We start from the raw sequence: 19777 nt of genomic DNA on the forward strand, positions 1-19777 counted from the left end.
AGAACCTCCTTTGTTGTAATTTGAATCCATCGGTTCAAGCTTGCTCCACCCGCCATGCGGAAGCCCTTCAGCCTACAGCGGTACCTCAGGTTGCAGATGCTTCAGGTTACAGACGCTTCAGGTTACAGACTCCGCTAACCCAGAAATAGTACCTCAGGTTAAGAACTTTGCTTCAGGATGAGAACAGAAATCGCATGGCGGCAGCGGGAGGCCCCATTAGCTAAAGTGGTGCCTCAGGTTAAGAACAGTTTCAGGTTAAGAACGGACCTCCAGAAAGAATTAAGTTCTTAACCTGAGGTACCACTGTATTTGAAGATGGCTATCATGTCCATTCGCTGTCTTTCCTTCTCCATCTCCATTCTTTGTCCGAAAGGGTCCACCTCGATCTCCAGAGCAGCCTTGAAGCCATAGGGATTCACAGCTCCTAGGAGCTGAAGCACTTTTGCCCCCAGGGGGTTTTTTGGCTGCTGAGAAGAGGCTGCTGGAGTAGGTGGTCCCCTCTTTGGCCTGGCCCAGCAGGTGCTTTCCACTGCTTGATCGTTGTTGTTGTTGTTCTTAAACCCACCCTCAAAGCATTTTACAAAAAGATGAAACAAGAAAACCAAGAACAAATTGCAGCCATACCATATCCCCCAACATTCATCAGATGAAAATAGGGACATTTCTCTCACACGCACCCCTCCCCCAATGTCCCTCATTGATGTCCCATTTTTGTGACCCCCCCCCCCAAGCATTTCCTATCTGGAGGACGCTTGCAAGCATTCCCTCCCCCCACAAGTAGGACACCCTCCAGCGTCCTGAGAAAACCCATTGATCCCAATTTTATTCTTTGGCAGATTTACAAAAAGAAAAACACAGATAAATAAATTTAGATGCAGACACACAAATCATTTCTTTTCTTTTCTTTTTTAAAAAAGTCAAGACTCCTTGTGCTCCACTCTCCATTTCTTTACCCCCAGGGTGGCTCTGCCCTCTGCCTGCATCGCAGAGCTGGCGCATCATGCAGGCGGGGCCTTGGCAGTGGTGGCCTCTCTTCATCCTCACCTGCTCTTCAGCAGCTGCCATGAGCAGCCCAAGGGAGGAGAGGCCATGGAGAGACAATGGGATGCTCCTTTGCCACCACTCAGGGAAAATGCCGGCTCACCACAAACTCAGTGGTGGCAGCACTGGCAGGGGGAATAGGGACACTCTGGGAACCAATCAGAAGCTGGGATGGCTTCTGCATACCTGAAGGAGCATCTCCACCCCCACCGTCCAGCTCGGACACTGAGATCCAGTGCTGAGGGCCTTCTGGTGGTTCCCTCATTGCGAGAAGTGAGGTTACAGGGAACCAGGCAGAGGGCCTTCTTGGTAGTGGCACCCGCCCTGTGGAATGCCCTCCCTTCAGATGTCCCTGGGAAATCGGGGCGCTTGGAGGGTACGCCTACCAACAGAGGAGCCAACAGAGGAGACTTTTTGAAAGATTTAAAGCCTTTTAATCACAAACCATGTAATCCACGCCTTTGCAGAGCTCCAGCATCGGCACAGCAGCTGCAGGAGTCCAGCCTTGGCTCAGCTTCCGTCCTCTTCCGCCTCAGAGTTTGTACGTCCGCTTCTGCTTGGAAGACGGCTGCGCGGACGAGCCCCGCAGGCGGCTGGCGGTCTTCACGCCAGCTAAGAAGTCAGCGCCCACCAGAGTCTCCAAGATCTGCTGGGCAGTGACATCCTGGCGCCCCACCCTCGAGACGGGGGGCACCATGTCGCAGAGGGAAGTGATGGAGTGCGCCCTCCGCGCGGGCCGCTCGGATCTGCCTCGCCTCTCTGTTCCCGGCTCGTCTGTGGCGAGTGCCTGCAGCCTCTGCTGGATTTCTACCAGCCCCTGGATCTCCTTGGGGCTCCAGTTGGCCAACAGGATGTCTGTGCTTTGAATCTGCTGGAGGAGGTCTGGGACCTGCGGGGCCGCCTGCCCCCGGGGGCTCCTGGACACGGAGGTGTTCCTGCGGACCATCTTGGCCACCACCTCCGGGGTGTGGCTGCTCCTGGAGGGGCTGCTAGATGCAAGGTTCTGCATCAGATGCTTTATGATTTGGTGGAGGAGGTTCTTCACAGCTGCCGAGGCGAGTTGTCCTGTCTCTCCCCTGAAGGCGCCGCTTTCCCCGTTGCTCTGATCGTTGCCATTGGGTGCTAGGTTCTGGGCACCAGGCTTTGGAGGCCAAGTTCTGGGAGAAGGCAGCCTCTCCCGGGCCCTCTCAAGCCTTTCACCATGGTCAAAGGTGGGTGGGTGGCCCCCCAGGGATCCTGGCGAGGGGCTTGCCCCGCACCGCTTTGGAATGGCCTTCTGCCCTAGTCCTCTTTGTGCCTCAGGGAACGCACCCTGAAGGACACTGTTGTTGTCTCCACCAGGGACGCTTCCAGGGCAAGTGGTGGCCTGGGGAGGCGATTTGATGAACTCCTTCACGACCGCTGGGTTCCTTGCCAGTTCCACCACCAACCTCATTCCTTCTGGGGAGCTGAAGACGTGGCTGATCTCAGGGGCTTTCTGCATCACCTGCCGCACCTGCGGGTTGCTGGTGACCAGCTCCTTCATCAGGTCAGGGCTGGAGAGCTTGCTCTGGATGAAGGGGTTCTCCAGCAGTTGCACCATCATGTCTGGGTTGGACATGAGCTGGCTCTGGAACTCTGAAAAGTTGGCTGTGTTGAGGCCCAGGCTGGCGGTCAGCTCCCGGAGGCCATCGCTGGCAAAAGCGTCTCCCCGAGGAGGCTTCTGATCTGGGGCAGTGCTGGTAGGGCTGGCGGAAGCCTGTCGGGACAGGCGCCCCCGGGGAGACCGGATGACCACGTAGACTGTTGCGTCGTAGTCTAGGTGGATGCCATGCTGGCCAAGGGTCTTGTGGTCTTTCAAGATCCTTCCGACATACACCAGCACAACTTGGTCAGGAGAAGAGGAGAAGTGCCTGGCGACGTGTTCTTTGAATTCTCGGACCAACATCTCCCTGTGGACCAGAAACTCTTCCTTCTGCCACGGAGTCTTCACGATGATCCGAACAACTTGGGGCTCAGCGGCTCTGAGGTCAACCCCCGGGATTCTCTGGCTTTCGACCATAATGCTGCCAAGATTTGAGAGCAAGAAGCAAAGACCAAAGTCAGGCTTGGCTTCTCATCGCACTCCAAAGTGGTCCTGCCTTCTTTCCTCTGTCACCACGCAAGCTGTGGGTTCCCTCTTCTCGACATCCCCTCCCTCCCCCAGCCCAGAGGCCCTACACAACCTTCTGGTGTGGAACCCGTGATTTGTGATGTCAGCGCTGAGGTCGCCGGATGCAACTGCCCTTGGCCCAGTGACCCAAGAGGGACTCTGTAGCCCAACCCAGCCCAGAATTCCTCCCCGCCCACCATATAATTTTAATTGGAGTTTTAACATTCCTTATTTTCCTTCTGTAAATCATTCCTTTTCTTACAATGCTACAGTTTACAGAAGGAAAATAAGGAAGAGCAGTGAGAGAAAGATGATACAGAGAAGGGTCACCAAGATGATAGAGGGTCTGGAGACCAAGCCTTGTGAGGGAGCAGGTTTAGCCTGGAGAAGAGGAGGCTGAGAAGGGATATGAGAGACATCTTAAAATATCTTAAGGGCTGTCACATGGAGGAGGGAGCAAGCTTGTTTCTCCTGCTCTAGAGGGTAGGACAGGAACCAACGGATTCAAGTTACAAGAAAGGAGATTCTGACTAAACTTGAGGGAGAACTTTCCAACATTTAGAGCTGTGGAAAGGACTCCCTTGGGAAGTTACGGACTCTCCTTCCTTGGAGGTTTTGAAGCAGAGGTTGGGTGGCCACAGCCATTATTGTGACTCCTGCACTGCAAGATGTTGAACTAGATGACATTTGGTGCATCTTCCAACCCTACATTTCTATGATTTTATGCAGGGTCAGTGCAGACATGGAGTATGACATGCAGCATGAGTGCAGAAGGGTACTTTTGAGGCTGAGCAAATATTCCTACATATTTGGAAAAGAAAATACTGCAGCAACTGCCAGTATGCTGAACACAAGGGGGATGAAACAGAAATGTCAACCCTAATTCCCTCGCTTTCTTATCATGTGGACACCATATGGACAGGGATGCAAAGGGCTTGGGACTGCAATACCCCCAAGGACCACCTCTCCCCACAAGAACTGACCTGGACCCCGTGATCATCAGCTGAGACTCTTCCTCATGCGCTTCCCCCATAAGGGGCCCAGAGGGTGGCAACATGAGAACGGGGCCTTTTCTGCAGTGGCTCCCCACTTGTGGAATGCTCTCCCCAGGGAGGCTCACTTGGTGCCTTTGTTACATATCTTTAGGTGCCAGGAGAAAACCAGGCCTTGGGCTCATTAACATTCTATGGCCTTTTACGTGTGTTTGTGGGAGAGGGTCGTTGGTTTGTGTTTGTTTTATTATGTATTTCGTCTTCTCGTTTTCTATTTTTATGCTGTGATCCTTCCTGTGATCTTTGGAGGAAAGACGGTATACAAATTTAATGACTAAATAGAATAAAACACAAGAAAAACAAATAAAATAAAAGAACATGGCTGTGTTGCATCTTATTGGTTATATTTTCATGTAGCATAAGCTGAAGGGCCCATTTATCCATTTGACCCAAGTCCAGAATTCTCCCCTCGCATTCCCCAAAGTTTCCCACCACATCCAAAATGACAGTTGTGAAGAACGTCTTGAAACTAAAACCCAAGCCAACCTGCTGCTGTTGAATGCACTGCCAGGGTCCTTTTCAGAGTTAGCAATGGACATGGTGGTTCCTGCTTGGCAGGGGGTTGGACTCGATGGCCCTTGTGGTCTCTTCCAACTCTATGATTCTATGATTCTATGATTCTATACTCAACTGTTACAACCGGAGTTTCCCTTTTGCAAAGTACCCATCACAGGAAATACTCCCTGGGATTATTTGGGGGGAGTCATGTGCTTTCAATATGCGCTGAATGTGCTTTGAATGTAGAGTGTGGGTCCACCCAGAAAATCACCCGGCTACCAATTCAACATTAGAAGCTGCCTTCTTTTGAGTCACCACACGGGTGGCGCTGTGGGGTTAAACCACAGAGCCTAGGACAGGGGTCAGCAAATGTTTTCAGCAGGGGGCCGGTCCACTGTCCCTCAGACCTTGTGGGGGGGGCCAGACTATTTCTTTGGGGGGGGGATGAACGAATTCCTATGCCCCACATATAACCCAGACATACATTTTAAATAAAAGCACACATTCCACTCATGTAAAAACACGCTGATTCCCAGACCGTCCGCAGACCGGATTCAGAAGGCGATTAGGCCAGATCCGGCCCCTGGGCCTTAGTTTGCCTACCCATGGCCTAGGGCTTGCTGAGCAGAAGGTCGGCGGTTCGAATCCCCGTGGCGGGGTGAGCTCCCGTTGCTTGGTCCCTGCTCCTGCCCACCTAGCAGTTCGAAAGCACGTCAAAGTGCAAGTAGATAAATAGGTACCGCTCCGGCGGGAAGGTAAACAGCGTTTCCGTGTGCTGCTCTGGTTCGCCAGAAGCGGCTTAGTCCTGCTGGCCACATGACCCGGAAGCTGTGCGCCGGCTCCCTCGGCCAGTAAAGCGAGATGAGCGCCGCAACCCCAGAGTCAGCCACGACTGGACCTAATGGTCCCTTTACCTTCTCTTGAGTCAAACCATTGTTCCACACAGCTTAGGGTTGTTCCTTCTGCTGCACCAACTGGAAGTGGCTGTCATGGATTTCAGCCTGGAGGTGCCCTTGGGAACTGAAATTGGGACCGTCATGTGTGTATATATATATATATAATATTTTTATTAAATTTTCAACAAAAATAACAAAAACACACAATAACCAACACAATAACAACCACAAAGAAAACTGTACACAAAAACAATGTCAAATCCATAAGATGGGATTCTGTGAACCCTGTGACTCCCCCCGCCCCCGTCCCTTAAGTTTTCTACATTCCAAGCAGGTGCTCTACCACTTAACAACGATGCTTCCCAATTCCAACGGACTTTCAGTATCGCTTAGGGCTGTGTCACATTCTGTTCTCACAGTGGCTGACCAGATGTCCTAATGAGAAGCCATCAAACAGGATCTGAGCACAGAGACCCTGTGGCTTCTAGCAACCAGTATTCAGAAGCATTGGTGCCTCTGATTGTGCAAGCAGAGCAGAGCCATTGATGATCTCCTCCATGAATTTGTTTAATCCTCTTATAGGTTGGCGGTCATCATCTTGTAGGTGTGAGTTCCATAGTTTAACTCTGCGTGGAAAAGTCATTTCTTTTATCTGCCACGAATCTTCCAGCATTCAGCTTTATTAGATCTCCCTCATGTTAGGTGAGGGGGAGAAAAACGTTTCTCTATCCATTTTCTCCATGCCACATATAATTTTATCATGGCACCTCTTCGCTTTCGTAAACTAAAAAGTCACAAAAGTTGCTACATTTCCGTGTTGGGGAGTCATTTCACCCCTTGATCATTTCGGTTGCCCTTGTCTGAACTTTCCCCAGCTCTATGAAACTGAGAGCAGAGAGCCAGGTAAGAATTGCACCTTAGCTTCCTGCTCACCCAATTTCTCAGCAGCCCACCTTCCTTCTCTCATGAAGGAGGGTCTCCACATCTCAGGCAACCTTCTGCAAAGGTTCAGGGGGCTGATGCACCAAGCGCTGCCTTCTAGCAGCACCTCCACCTCCCTGTCCGCGAGAACACGTGGGTGACTCGCTCCCGTATCTGCCTCGTTCTCACCCCGTAGACGATGGGGTTGAGCATGGGGGGCACGATGACGTAGAGGTTGGCCAGCAGGATGTGGATGCAGCTGGGGATGTTGTGGCCAAAGCGGTGGGTGAGGAAGGAGAAGAAGGCAGGCATGTAGAACATCAGGATGATGCAGATGTGGGAGCCGCAGGTGCGGAGAGCCTTGAGGCGGGCCTCCTTGGAGGAGAGCTGGAAGACGGCCCTGAGGATCAAGCCGTACGACAAGGCAATGAGCACCACGTCCACCCCTGAGGACAGGAGGGTCGTCGTGAAGCCGTACCAGATGTTGATGGTGATGTCTCCGCAGGCCAGGCGGGCAATGCCCATGTGTTCGCAGTAGGTGTGCTGCATGGTGCTGTGGCCGCAGTAGGGCAGCCTCTTGAGGAGGAAGATGGGTGGGGACATGATGCACAGCCCCCTGACCACGGCCGCCAGGGCCACCTTCCCAATCACCGACGGGGTCAGGATGGCCATGTAGCGCAGCGGGTCGCAGATGGCAACGTAGCGGTCAAAGGCCATGGCCAGCAGGATGGTGGACTCCGCGATGAAGCTGAAGTGGGTGAAGAACATCTGGGCAATGCAGGCGTCGAAGGAGATCTTCCTGGAGCCGAACCAGAAGATGGCCAGCATCTCGGGCACAGTGACCGTGGACAGCAGGAGGTCCGACACAGAGAGCATGGCCAGGAAGAGGCACATGGGCTGGCGAAGGCTGTGGTCCGTGGCAATGAGGAAGAGGAGGAACGAGTTCCCCAAGAGGGCCACGACGTACATGAGGCAGAAGGGGACAGAAATCCACACGTGGGATTCCTCCATGCCAGGGATGCCGGTCAGGACAAACGTGACGGGGTCAAAGCTGCTGTCATTGAGAGCAGCCATGATGACGGGAGGCGAAAGGTCTTCTCCGCTGGTGTCTCCTGCTCCTAGGGAGAGAGAAAGATGACAAAATCAATAGCCCGCAGGACCACATCAAGGAAGTAATAGCACCACTGGAGTGTAAGCAGTAACAGTGGGAAAGAGAAGCAGCACCTTGAAGGGTGTGTGTGTGTGTGTGTGTGTGTGTGTGTGTGTGTGTAATGCAAATCTTTAAATCTGTGTTAAATTTGAATGAATTTGTTGTGAATTTCTTAACAAAACTGGAAAACTAATAAAAATTATTTGGTTAAAAAAAAAGGTAACAGCACTCCTGTATTCTGCCTTGGTGAGGCCCCACCTGGACTCTGGTGTCCAGTTCTGGGCACCCCAGTTTCAGAAGGATATTTTCAAGCTGTGCAGAGGAGGGCAACCAGATGATCCAAGGTCTGGAGACCAAGCCTTATGAGGAACGGTTCAGGGATTTGGGGACGTTTAGCCTGGAAAAAAGGGAGACTGAGAGGTGATAAGAAAGCCATCTTCAAATATCTGAAGGACTATCACATGGAAGATGGAGCAAGCTTTTGGCTGTTTTGGAGGGCAGGACCCAAACTAATGGATCTAAATGACAAGGATGGAGATTCTGGCTCAACATTTGGAAGAACTTTTTGACTGTAAAAGCCTATTGGCAGTGGAATGGGCTCCCTTGGGAGCTTGTGGGCTCTCATTCTTTGGTGGCTTTTAAGGTCCGTATAGTTAAAGCTCTGGTTTTCCCAGTAGTGATGTATGGAAGTGAGAGCTGGACCATAAAGAAGGCTGATCGCTGAAGAATTGATGCTTTTGAATTATGGTGCTGGAGGAGACTCTTGAGAGTCCCATGGACTGCAAGAAGATCCAACCTCTCCATTCTGAAGGAAATCAGCCCTGAGTGCTCACTGGAAGGACAGATCCTGAAGCTGAGGCTCCAAGACTTTGGCCACCTCATGAGAAGAGAAGAGTCCCTGGAAAAGACCCTGATGTTGGGAAAGATGGAGGGCACAAGGCGAAGGGGACGACAGAGGATGAGATGGTGGGACGGTGTTCTTGAAGCTACCAGCATGAGTCTGGCCAAACTGCGGGAGGCAGTGGAAGACAGAAGTGCCTGGCGTGCTCTGGTCCAGGGGGTCACAAAGAGTCGGACACTGCTAAACGACTAAACAACAACAACAAAGCAGAGGTTGGATGGTCACCTGCATTGCAGGGGGTTGGACTAAATGACCTCTGCTGTCCCTTTCAACCCTACAATTCTATGATTCTGTTACTCTCTTTCAGAGAGCACTTTGTTACTCTCTTCCAGCAAGCCGAATTGGTACATCTGTGGAAAGCCAGTATGAAGAGATCCCTGATCCTGATTGTTCAGAGCTACAACAAGGGTTTGTTTGATAGCTGCCAGCGTTGGTCTCGCCTTTGACCTTTTCACGCCTTTTCTGGGCTCTCTTGGTGCTTTGTACTTCCCCATCTGCTGCTTCTGGCCCCAGTGATAGACACAGACACAGCCTGTTGTTACAGCAGGAGGCAGAGGCAGCCTTTGGGCAAGCCTTTTGGAAGGGAGGGAGGGAGGGAGGGAGGGATGTCCAGAAAATAGAAACACAAGACGCATTTAGGTGTTCAGATCCCTGCACAGCTTTTAAAAATGATTAACGAAATAATTATTTGGGTGCCCCAGGCTGTTCTAGACTTGTCCTGGAAACAGGGCAAAGGAACAAGTTCTGCACTCCCTGCCCTCTTACCCCCCAGTCACTGAGAGACACAAAGAATAAATCCTAGAAGCATTATAAGCCTCCCTTGTGGGCCCCATGTTGCCTTCTTGGCCTGCTTCTCTGTGCGGCATCTAACTGGGTCTCTTTGGCCCAGCTGCCGGACTCCCCTGAGGTTCTCATGCAAGTAAGGCAAACTCTGCTTTCTCGGTGAATTCAGCCAGGCTTGAGTCCAGTCCTTCACTCTACCCAGTGCCAGAAGGTGGCTTTGAATAGGTCTCCCCATAGCTCAGGAAGAATCCCATAACTGCACATGACAAACGATGATGTTTTCATGGTCCTACATTCCATTCCCAGGGCCACGCACAGAGCGGTCTCACAGATGTTCGTTCCTGCCCTGAGTGTCCTCATCAGTTGGCAGCAGAGCCACAATGGGAAGGATCTCGGTGCCTCTGCACTGTCATTGCTCGGTGGGTGACCTTCACGGCCAAGTGGGGATCTGAACCCTGGTGTCCCAGGTCCCTGTCTCTCAGGGCCAAGCATTGTCTGCTCCCCATCTCAGGCCAGTCATCTTCTCTCCTCCAACCATAGGAATCTAGGAAGCTGACTGATAGGGAGTCAGCCTCTTGGTCCATCTAGCTCAGGGGAGTCCAACACACAGCCCAAGGGCCACATGTGGCCCTCAAGGCCTTTCTGTGGCCCTCAACAACATTTGGTGCCTTTCCAAAACCAGTAAGCAAGGCACTGGGCTTTGGGAAGGAAATGTGAGAGCTCTGCCAGCGTCCTGGGACCTCCACCATGCCTGACAGAAAAACTGAGCCACATCCCTTCCCGTACCCACCTTGCAGGGTTGCGGTGAGGATAGAACAAGCCCGAGGGGCAGCTGTTTAAGCACCTTGGGTTTTCTGGGCATGAAAGCAAAGCAACAAGCAGGACTTACTTTCAGGGCGGCTGCTCTTGAGTTCTCAGGGACACTCGCCTTGAGCAGCAGGAGGTGAGGAAATGCCTTTGATAGGAAGAGAGCGGGCAGAAAAGCCCCACCACCGCTGGGGAAGGAAGTGGCACTGGTCTCAATGCTTCCGGACTGGGAATTCCAGCAAGGGGGGCGTGCTACAGGGAGCTCCCAGCTGCAGTGGGCCATCCAGGCTCTGAATTAAAGATTAACAGGACCTGTCTGAGCTCTTTCCTTCCTGCCTGCTCCTTTGGCGTTCACATGCCAAGGGATGGGAGTCCTCCGCATTGTCATGGAAACCTCTGCCCGCCCACCCCCACCCTTGCCTTTCCCTGTCCGTGCCAGCCCCTTCTCCCTAAGACCGCCAGCAGAGCCCTTTGCGGTGGAGGGAGAGAGGAGAACCACCTGCTACCTGCTGCCAAGGACTGGCGAAAGAGGCGCAGCCTGCTTAGCAACTGGGAAAGGGGACATCCAGGCAGGATGCCTACATAAGAACCTCGGAGGAACCTAGGAGGCCAATGGTTCATCTAGTTCCAGTGCCCTGTTCTCAAAGTAACCAGGGTTGTCCCCGTCCCCGTCCCCCCCCAGAACTCAGTTCCGGCCCCTCTCAGGTGGGTGCCATTGCCGTTATAAGAGAACAAGGGAGAAGTTCGTGGTGAGTTCCAGCAGCTCTTTTTCTGGGAAAATTGCACAGGCAGTAACCAAGGAGTTGTCCCCAGTGGGAAGCCCTCAGGCAGGATTCAAGAGCCCTCTCCCTTCCTGCGTTTTCCAGCAACTGCCGTTCAGAAGCATCGTTGCCTCCAACCATCAAAAGCTCTTTCCACCTCCATGAATTTTGAAATGTGGTTGTGAAGAAGAGCAGAGGTCGGAAAGAGAGAGAGAGAGAGAGAGAGCAGAGAGAGTTATTGGCACGGGGTGATGGCAGGGTCATGCACTGCCTTTGAGGGGTGCTGAGTCCCTGCAGGTCCTGGATTTTCTGGGACGTGCCCCTTCATCATTGTGCAGGGAGCTTCTCTTGAGTGCCACCTGTGTCTGCAGAACAGACACCATTCTGAGCGTAGCTCAGCAAACTTTTTCAGCAGGGGGCTGGTCCACTGTCCCTCAGACCTTGCGGGGGGTGGACTATATGGGGGGGGGGGGGAATGAACAAATTCCTATGCCCCACAAATAACCCAGAGATGTGTTTTAAATAAAAGCACACATTCTACTCATGTAAAAACACGCTGGTTCCCGGACCATCTGAAGGCCGGATTCAGAAGGCGATTGGGCTGGATCCGGCCCCCGGACCTTAGTTTGCCTACCCATGGCGTAGGATATGCAGTGTGGCGAACAGAGCTATTAGAAAAATGATCTCATAAGACCAAGGGCACAAGAGGACAAAAGGACCACGACCATTTTCATGCTATTGGGCATGATTTTATTGTACAAACGAATAATGAAGCACACAGATGCGCCTTCAGCATATAATATGGTCTGGCTTGTATGAATGTGTCTTATCATCATCATAATTTTTGACCCATTACAATCTGACTCCTTCAGAGAAACAATTAGTAATGAAATAGCTGCAATAATAAGAGGAAACCAGTGGGTTATAATTTACCCAATTCAGATCTGAAGCGGGTTTCATGTATATGCAAAAATTCCTTTATAATGTCTCATTATCCTGCATTTTGTTGATTTTTTAATGCTGATTTTAGTTACAGCTTTTGCATTTTAAGCTGTCTTTCTATTGACAATTGCACCAAAAATTCAGCAAAAAACCCAATTGTAATAAAAAGGATGTGGTGGTTTGTTGATACTGCAGATTGAGCTCCATCCCAATTAAATTTCATTTCATTTATTTTATAAAATTTACACAGTGCTTGATTGAAACAACAACAACTACAGGAAAAAATAAAACAAAACAATTGAACGTGTGCCTGGAATCCTCAGCGCCACTTCCCAGGCTGCCAGAGCAGCTGAACCAGGCACTCGCGGATCTGCTTGGTTTTCACCCCATAGACAATGGGGTTCAGCATAGGGGGCACTGTGACAAAGACGTTGGCCAGCAGGATGTGAGCAGGGCGAGGGATGCTGTTGGCTGCAAACCTGTACGCGAAGATGGAGAAGAAGGCTGGGACACCAACACAGGAGTCAGATATATGGAGAAACGTGACTCAAAGAAGTAGGAGGCTCAGGGTTCGCTCTGATTGTTTAGAAATACGCAATCGCTTTGAGGTCCTTTCCCCTAGCATGGAAGACGAAGAGCAGACTCCATTTGAGGATCTCTCCCTCATTACAGTCGATCAGGTATATGAAGACGAGGAGCAAAGGCAGTCCTCTGGGAATGTCCAGGCGACCTTGGAACCGACAGCTCACAGAAGAACCCCGACCAGACCTAAGAGGAGGCGTGTAGTGGTGATAGGGGATTCCCTACTGAGGGGAACAGAAGCAGTGATCTGTGGGCCTGACAAGATGTCTCGGGAAGTGTGCTGTCTCCCCGGGGCTAAGATCCAAGATGTAACTGAACGACTGCAAGGAATCATAAAACCCACTGACAAATACCCCTTCCTCTTGGTTCATGTGGGAACCAATGACACTGCAAGCAATAGCCTCCAGAAGATCAAAAGAGATTACGAGGCTCTGGGCAGGAAATTGAAGCAATTAAATGCACAAATTGTCATCTCATCTGTCCTCCCAGTTGAACGCCGTGGCCCAGGGAGAGAGGGAAAAATAGTGGAAGTGAACAACTGGCTTCGCAAATGGTGCAAACAGGAACGGTTTGGATTCTTAGATCACGGAATGCAGTTTCTTGAAGATGGACTTCTGGCAAGCGATGGGCTGCACCTCACAACGGTTGGGAGGAATGTTTTTGCAAAAAATCTCAGAAACCTCATCAGGAGGGCTTTAAACTGACTAATGTGGGGGAGGGAGACAGTGCTCCTGAAGGTAGGAGTCTATCAATTGATGAAGATGATCATCCAAATGTCATAGACCGAATGGAGCAAAGAGCATGCAGACCTAGTGGTGGGAGGAGAAAATCCTTAAATAAGAGACACGGGGGAATGATTAATGGACTTCAATGTCTGTACACTAATGCGCAAAGCATGGGAAATAAACAAGATGAGCTTGAGCTCCTGGTACAGCAAACTAAATATGACATAATAGGAATCACTGAAACCTGGTGGGATAAATCCCACGATTGGAATGTAATAATGGAGGGATACAATCTATTTCAAAGAAACAGACCAGACAAGAAAGGAGGAGGAGTGGCGTTATATGTCAGGGATGTGTATACCTGTGAAGAGATCCAAGATTTAGAACCTCAAAGCCAAAGTGAGAGCATTTGGGTCAAAATTAAGGGAGAGAAGAATAACAGTGACCTCATTGTGGGAGTTTACTATAGATCCCCAAGCCAAACGGAGGACATAGATGATGCCTTCCTGGAACAGATGGCCAAGCATGCAAAAGGAAGGGAGATAGTAGTAATGGGGGACTTCAATTACCCGGATATTTGTTGGATGTCAAACTCAGCCAAGAGCATAAGGTCAAACAGATTCCTCACTGCCCTTGCAGACAACTTCATTGTCCAGAAAGTGGGAGAAGCAACAAGAGGAACAGCCATTTTAGATCTGGTCCTAACCAATGTTGATGACCTGGTTAGTGGGGTAGAAGTGGAAGGATCATTAGGCGCGAGTGATCATGCTCTTCTGACGTTTACTATACAGCGGAAAGGAGCAGCCAAGCATACTAGGACTCAATTTCTCGACTTTAAGAAAGCCGACTTCATAAAGCTTAGGGAAGTGCTGGGTGAGATCCCATGGACAGTAATACTAAAAGGAAAGGGAGTTCAAGATGGCTGGGAGTTTGTTAAGAGGGAGATAGTAAAAGCACAACTTCAGGCAATACCAATGAGACGGAAACATGGAAGGTGCCTAAAGAAGCCAGGGTGGCTATCTAAAGAACTTTTAACTGAGTTAAGATTAAAAAAGGATGTGTACAAAAAATGGAAAAGGGGGGAAACCACCAAAGAGGAATTCAAACAAATAGCCAGCACATGTAGGCACAAAGTCAGAAAAGCTAAAGCACAAAATGAACTCAGGCTTGCTAGAGAGGTTAAAAGCAACAAAAAAGGCTTTTATGGGTATGTTCGTAGCAAAAGGAAGAACAAAGAAACCGTGGGGTCACTCAGAGGAGAAGATGGTGAAATGCAAACAGGGGACACAGAAAGGGCTGAACTCCTCAATGCCTTCTTTGCCTCAGTCTTCTCCGATAAAGAAAACAATGCCCGACCTGAAGAATTTGGAGCAAATGATTCAGCAGAGGAAACACAGCCCAGAATAACTAAGGAGATAGTACAAGAATACTTGGCTAGTCTAGATGTATTCAAGTCTCAACAGCAGCAAGGATACTACTCGCTAAGAACTGGAAAACTCAAGATCTACCCACACTGGAAGAATGGCAGATGCAACTGATGGACTATATGCAACTGGCGGAGATGACTGGCAGAATCCGAGACCTGGGAGAAGAAAGGATTGAAGAAGATTGGAAGAAATTCAAGACTTACTTACAGAAATATTGTGATTTAGTGGAATGTTAAGAAGGATGCTTGGTTATAAATAATTGGCCATCACTAAAATAGATCAGGAATTGATGATAAGAGAGATTAAGAGAAACAAATTTGCAGGAGAATTATTTTATTGTATTTAAGTAAGTGGTTACAGATTTGGAAATAAGATTATAATTTGCTTGACAAAAACTTATTAATGATGTAAGTGGGAGCGGGAGACGTGAGGAAGTTTAAGGATATTATGAAATTTTGTTAAAACAAAGTAACAATGTTTATTAATATTGTATTCTTCTTTCTAAAAACCCTAATAAATATTTATAAAAAAAAAAAAAATAGATGTATTCAAGTCTCCAGGGCCAGATGAACTGCATCCAAGAGTATTAAAAGAACTGGCAGATGTGATTTCAGAACCACTGGCAGTCATCTTTGAGAATTCCTGGAGAACAGGCGAAGTCCCGGCAGACTGGAGGAGGGCAAATGTTGTCCCTATTTTCAAAAAGGGGAAAAGAGAGGACCCAAATAATTACCGCCCAGTCAGTCTGACATCAATACCAGGGAAGATTCTGGAGCAGATCATTAAGCAAACAGTCTGTGAGCACCTAGAAAGGAATGCTGTGATCACCAATAGTCAGCATGGATTTCTGAAAAATAAGTCATGTCAGACTAACCTGATCTCGTTTTTTGACAGAATTACAAGCCTGGTAGATGAAGGGAACGCAGTGGATGTAGTCTACCTTGATTTCAGCAAGGCATTTGACAAGGTGCCCCATGATATTCTTGTAAAGAAGCTGGTAAAATGCGGTCTTGACTATGCTACCACTCAGTGGATTTGTAACTGGCTGACTGACCAAACCCAAAGGGTGCTCATCAATGGTTCCTCTTCATCCTGGAGAAGAGTGACTAGTGGGGTGCCACAGGGTTCTGTCTTGGGCCCGGTCTTATTCAACATCTTTATCAACGACTTGGATGATGGACTCAAGGGCATCCTGATCAAATTTGCAGATGACACCAAACTGGGAGGGGTGGCTAACACCCCAGAGGACAGGATCACACTTCCAAACGACCTTGACAGATTAGAGAACTGGGCCAAAACAAACAAGATGAATTTTAACAGGGAGAAATGTAAAGTATTGCACTTGGGCAAAAAAAATGAGAGGCACAAATACAAGATGGGTGACACCTGGCTTGAGAGCAGTACATGTGAAAAGGATCTAGGAGTCTTGGTTGACCACAAACTTGACATGAGCCAACAGTGTGACGCGGCAGCTAAAAAAGCCAATGCAATTCTGGGCCTCATCAATAGGAGTATAGCATCTAGATCAAGGGAAGTAATAGTGCCACTGTATTCTGCTCTGGTCAGACCTCACCTGGAGTACTGTGTCCAGTTCTGGGCACCACAGTTCAAGAAGGACACTGACAAACTGGAACGTGTCCAGAGGAGGGCAACCAAAATGGTCAAAGGCCTGGAAATGATGCCTTATGAGGAACGGCTAAGGGAGCTGGGCATGTTTAGCCTGGAGAAGAGGAGGTTAAGGGGTGATATGATAGCCATGTTCAAATATATAAAAGGATGTCACATAGAGGAGGGAGAAAGGCTGTTTTCTGCTGCTCCAGAGAAGCGGACACGGAGCAATGGATCCAAACTACAAGAAAGAAGATTCCACCTAAACATTAGGAAGAACTTCCTGACAGTAAGAGCTGTTCGACAGTGGAATTTGCTGCCAAGGAGTGTGGTGGAGTCTCCTTCTTTGGAGGTCTTGAAGCAGAGGCTTGACAACCATATGTCAGGAGTGCTCTGATGGTGTTTCCTGCTTGGCAGGGGGTTGGACTCGATGGCCCTTGTGGTCTCTTCCAACTCTATGATTCTATGATTCTATGATTCTATGACATAAAACATCAGGATGACACAGACATGGGAGCCACAGGTCCCCAGGGCTTTGGCCCGGGCGTCTCTGGACGGGAGGCGAAAGACGGCACGGAGGATCAAAGCGTACGAAACGGCGATCAAAACCGTATCGACCCCCGTGGTCAAGAGAGCCACGGTCAGCCCATACCAGATGTTGAGCGTGATGTCGGCACAGGCCAGCCTAACGATGCCCATGTGCTCACAGAAGGTGTGGGAAATGACGTTGCGGCCGCAGAAGGGCAGCCGCAGTAGGAGGAAGGTCAAGGAGGCCATCAGGCAGAAGGCCCTCACCACCGCAGCCACCAAGATCCTCATGATCCACGAGGGCGTCAGCACAGTGGTGTAGCGCAGCGGGTCGCAGATGGCAACGTACCGGTCGTACGCCATCGCCAGGAGAATGGCCGACTCGGCTACGAAAAGGAAGTGGATGATGAACATTTGGGTGACGCAGGACCCAAAGGCGATCTCCTGGGCGTGGAACCAGAAGATGCTGAGGGTCTTGGGCATGGTGGTGGTGCACAGCGTCATGTCAGCCACGGCCAGCATGGCCAGGAAGAGGAACATGGGCTCGTGGAGGCTGCGCTCCTTGGCGATGACGAAGAGGAGGAGGCCATTGCCCAGCAGAGCGAGGAGATACATGAAGCAGAAGGGAATGGAGATCCACGTCTGAGATTCCTCCAGGCCTTCCACGCCAACCAGGATGCACTTGGCGATGGTGAAGCTGGAGCGATTGACAGCTGCCATGGCGGGGAGACGTTTCTCTCTTGATGGCCCTGTGAAAATGGGAGGAAGTGCAAGCATCAGCCAGGTGAGCAGCCACTGCCTCCCCCTGCCCAGCAGCATCCAGCGCATGATCTGTAGTCACACATTCACACATTCTGCTCCCACCCAGGTCCTCCCACTATTGAGCTGTGAGTCGGCTGAGGTACGTTGGGAGGTCTGAGGCAGAGGAGACTGCAGAATGCCCCCTTGCTCAACCTTCCATTAGCTGCCATGTGTGGTATGTGACATAAGCAGTCAAATACAGCATTTCCTGTTTGCCTAGACTGGACTCACAGGGGGGATGTTGCTCCAGCCAGGAGGACTTCCTGTCCCACCTGGTCTGGAGCATCCTTCCTTTGCATGTGACCAGGTAGGTGGACGTGACCCTTCCAGACCCCACAATCTTCCATCATGTTGCCTCTTCCTCATATTTGCTCTAAACTAAAAAGTCACAAATCCTCCTGCCACCTTTCCAAATATGGGAAGTTGTTGCCACATCTCCCGGATCATTTTTTTCACCCCTTTCTGGACCTTTTCCAACTTTGCAACCTTGTTTTCGAGGGGAGGCGTCCGGATCTCTACACCCTGCGGCATTTGCAAAGTAAATTCATAAAATGGCATTACAATAGTGTCCCCTTTATTTCCAACCCGTTTCCTAATTAATCCTGGCATGGGCTGCGGAGCTCATACCTTTGATCCAGTCACTCTGTTTGGATAAGAAACAGATGAGAAGTGCACTTACGCCAAGTGCAGAACCCAAAGAAAAACAATATAAAGTCTACCAGTTCCTTGGTGCAGATGGCCTACTGAGTTGACCCAGGAAAGCTCTGGGTGGGGCTGGGCTTTTCCTGTTCTTCATAGCTTCCCTGCTTACACAGAGGAGACTGGACAGCTGGCAGACAGTCTTCATGAGTCCAAACTCCTGAGGTCCAGCTAAACTGACAGCATCTGTGTTATCTCCCGCTTGGACTACTGCAATGCGCTCTACGTGGGGCTACCTTTGAAGGTGACTCAGAAACTGCAACTGATCCAGAATGCAGCAGCTAGACTGGTGATTGGGAGCGGTCGCCAAGACCACATAACAACAGTCTTGAAAGACCTACATTGGCTCCCAGTACGTTTCCGAGCACAAATCAAAGTGTTGGTGCTGACCTTTAAAGCCCTAAACGGCCTCGGTCCAGTATATCTGAAGGAGCGTCTCCACCCCCATTGTTCTGCCCGGACACTGAGGTCCAGCACCGAGGGCCTTCTGGCGGTTCCCTCGCTGCAAGAAGCCAAGTTACAGGGAACCAGGCAGAGGGCCTTCTTAGTAGTGGTGCCTGCCCTGTAGAACTCCCTCCCGTCAGATGTCAAGGCAATAAACAACTACTTTACTTTTAAAAGACAACTGAAAGCGGCCCTGTTTAGGGAAGCTTTTAATGTCTGATGCTGTATTGTTTTTAATATTCGGTTGGAAGTCGCCCAGTGTGGCTGGGTATTATTATTATTATTATTATTATTATTATTATTATTATTATATTAGAGGAATCTGCTGGATCACCTTGTCCATCCTCCTGTTCTCACAGTGGCCAACCAGATGCCCCAGTGGGGAGGCAGGACCTGAGCACAAGAACAGCTCTCCCTTCCTGGGGTTTCCAGCAACTGGCACTCAGGAGCATTGCTGCTTCTGAGGGTGCCTAAGAGGCATTTATAGCCCTCACCTCCTCCACGAATTTGCCTAATCTTCTTCTAAGGCCATCTAGGCAGGAGGCCATCACTACCTCTTGTGAGAGGGAGATAAGAAGGAATTTCTCTTATCTGTCCTGAATCCTCACCATCTTCTATCCTGCCAATGCCCGTCCACTGGGAGTGTTTGCCCGCTTGCTCTTGCCAGGCGGTTCTGTCATTCCCCTTACCTCAGTCACCAAAAAGGTTGTGCAATGTCTTCCTGCTTTTAGCAAGCATAAGGCAATCAACAGTCCGATCCGGGACTTTGCAGCCCTGATGGAAGATGGACCTCAAAGCGGCTTCTCCAGAGCACTTCATAAGAAGGCAGCCACTGAAGGTCAGCAAACGGGGGAGATGTATATGTCTTCTTCCTCCTCTCTACCTCAGAGTCCCAGGAGAGGACCTGCAGACAGCAGACGTCCAGAGGGAGAGAGTCGGTTGCAGTAAATGAAAGGGCAGGGACATCATTTATCCCGAGAGCTTCAGGGCTGAGCAGGGATTTCAGTAGCAACTCCTATGTTCAAAAGCAACAGAGCATCCCCCAAAGAGCTCCCTACTCACTCTCCCCAGTTCTGCAAG

The 19777-nt window shown here is 50.1% G+C and overlaps 4 protein-coding genes across 4 annotated transcripts in view; all 4 read right to left on the reverse strand.

The window, feature by feature from the left end:
• Positions 1 to 19777, reverse strand: part of LOC114589664 (uncharacterized) — a 999511-nt gene that overhangs the window by 543204 nt on the left and 436530 nt on the right. The gene's annotated exons all lie outside the window — the stretch shown is intronic.
• Positions 1574 to 3193, reverse strand: LOC114595162 (ubiquilin-2-like). The gene has a single exon (XM_028725496.2). The coding sequence runs from the start codon at positions 3080 to 3082 to the stop codon at positions 1574 to 1576; it is 1509 nt and encodes a 502-aa protein (XP_028581329.2). The 5' UTR covers positions 3083 to 3193.
• LOC114595183 (olfactory receptor 52B2-like) lies at positions 5836 to 10396 on the reverse strand. Its single transcript, XM_028725527.2, has 2 exons — positions 10263 to 10396; positions 5836 to 7657 (listed from the first exon to the last, which is right to left on the reverse strand). The coding sequence occupies exon 2, from the start codon at positions 7611 to 7613 to the stop codon at positions 6657 to 6659; it is 957 nt and encodes a 318-aa protein (XP_028581360.2). The 5' UTR covers positions 7614 to 7657; positions 10263 to 10396; the 3' UTR covers positions 5836 to 6656.
• On the reverse strand, positions 12203 to 17473 carry LOC114595187 (olfactory receptor 52Z1P-like). Its single transcript, XM_077926738.1, has 2 exons — positions 16717 to 17473; positions 12203 to 12399 (listed from the first exon to the last, which is right to left on the reverse strand). The coding sequence occupies exons 1-2, from the start codon at positions 17471 to 17473 to the stop codon at positions 12203 to 12205; spliced, it is 954 nt and encodes a 317-aa protein (XP_077782864.1).

This window comes from Podarcis muralis, chromosome 4 (assembly GCF_964188315.1).
Source record: "Podarcis muralis chromosome 4, rPodMur119.hap1.1, whole genome shotgun sequence".
In the NCBI taxonomy this organism is placed as follows: domain Eukaryota; kingdom Metazoa; phylum Chordata; class Lepidosauria; order Squamata; family Lacertidae; genus Podarcis; species Podarcis muralis.

Coding starts and splice junctions, on each gene's coding strand:
- LOC114595162 (XM_028725496.2), bottom strand. CDS start 3,082: ATGGTCGAAAGCCAGAGAATCCCGGGGGTTGACCTCAGAGCCGCTGAG.
- LOC114595183 (XM_028725527.2), bottom strand. CDS start 7,613: ATGGCTGCTCTCAATGACAGCAGCTTTGACCCCGTCACGTTTGTCCTG.
- LOC114595187 (XM_077926738.1), bottom strand. CDS start 17,473: ATGGCAGCTGTCAATCGCTCCAGCTTCACCATCGCCAAGTGCATCCTG. Junction 12,400..16,716: donor TGTCTGTGTCATCCTGATGT/TTTATGTCATAG, acceptor CTGACTCCTGTG/TTGGTGTCCCAGCCTTCTTC.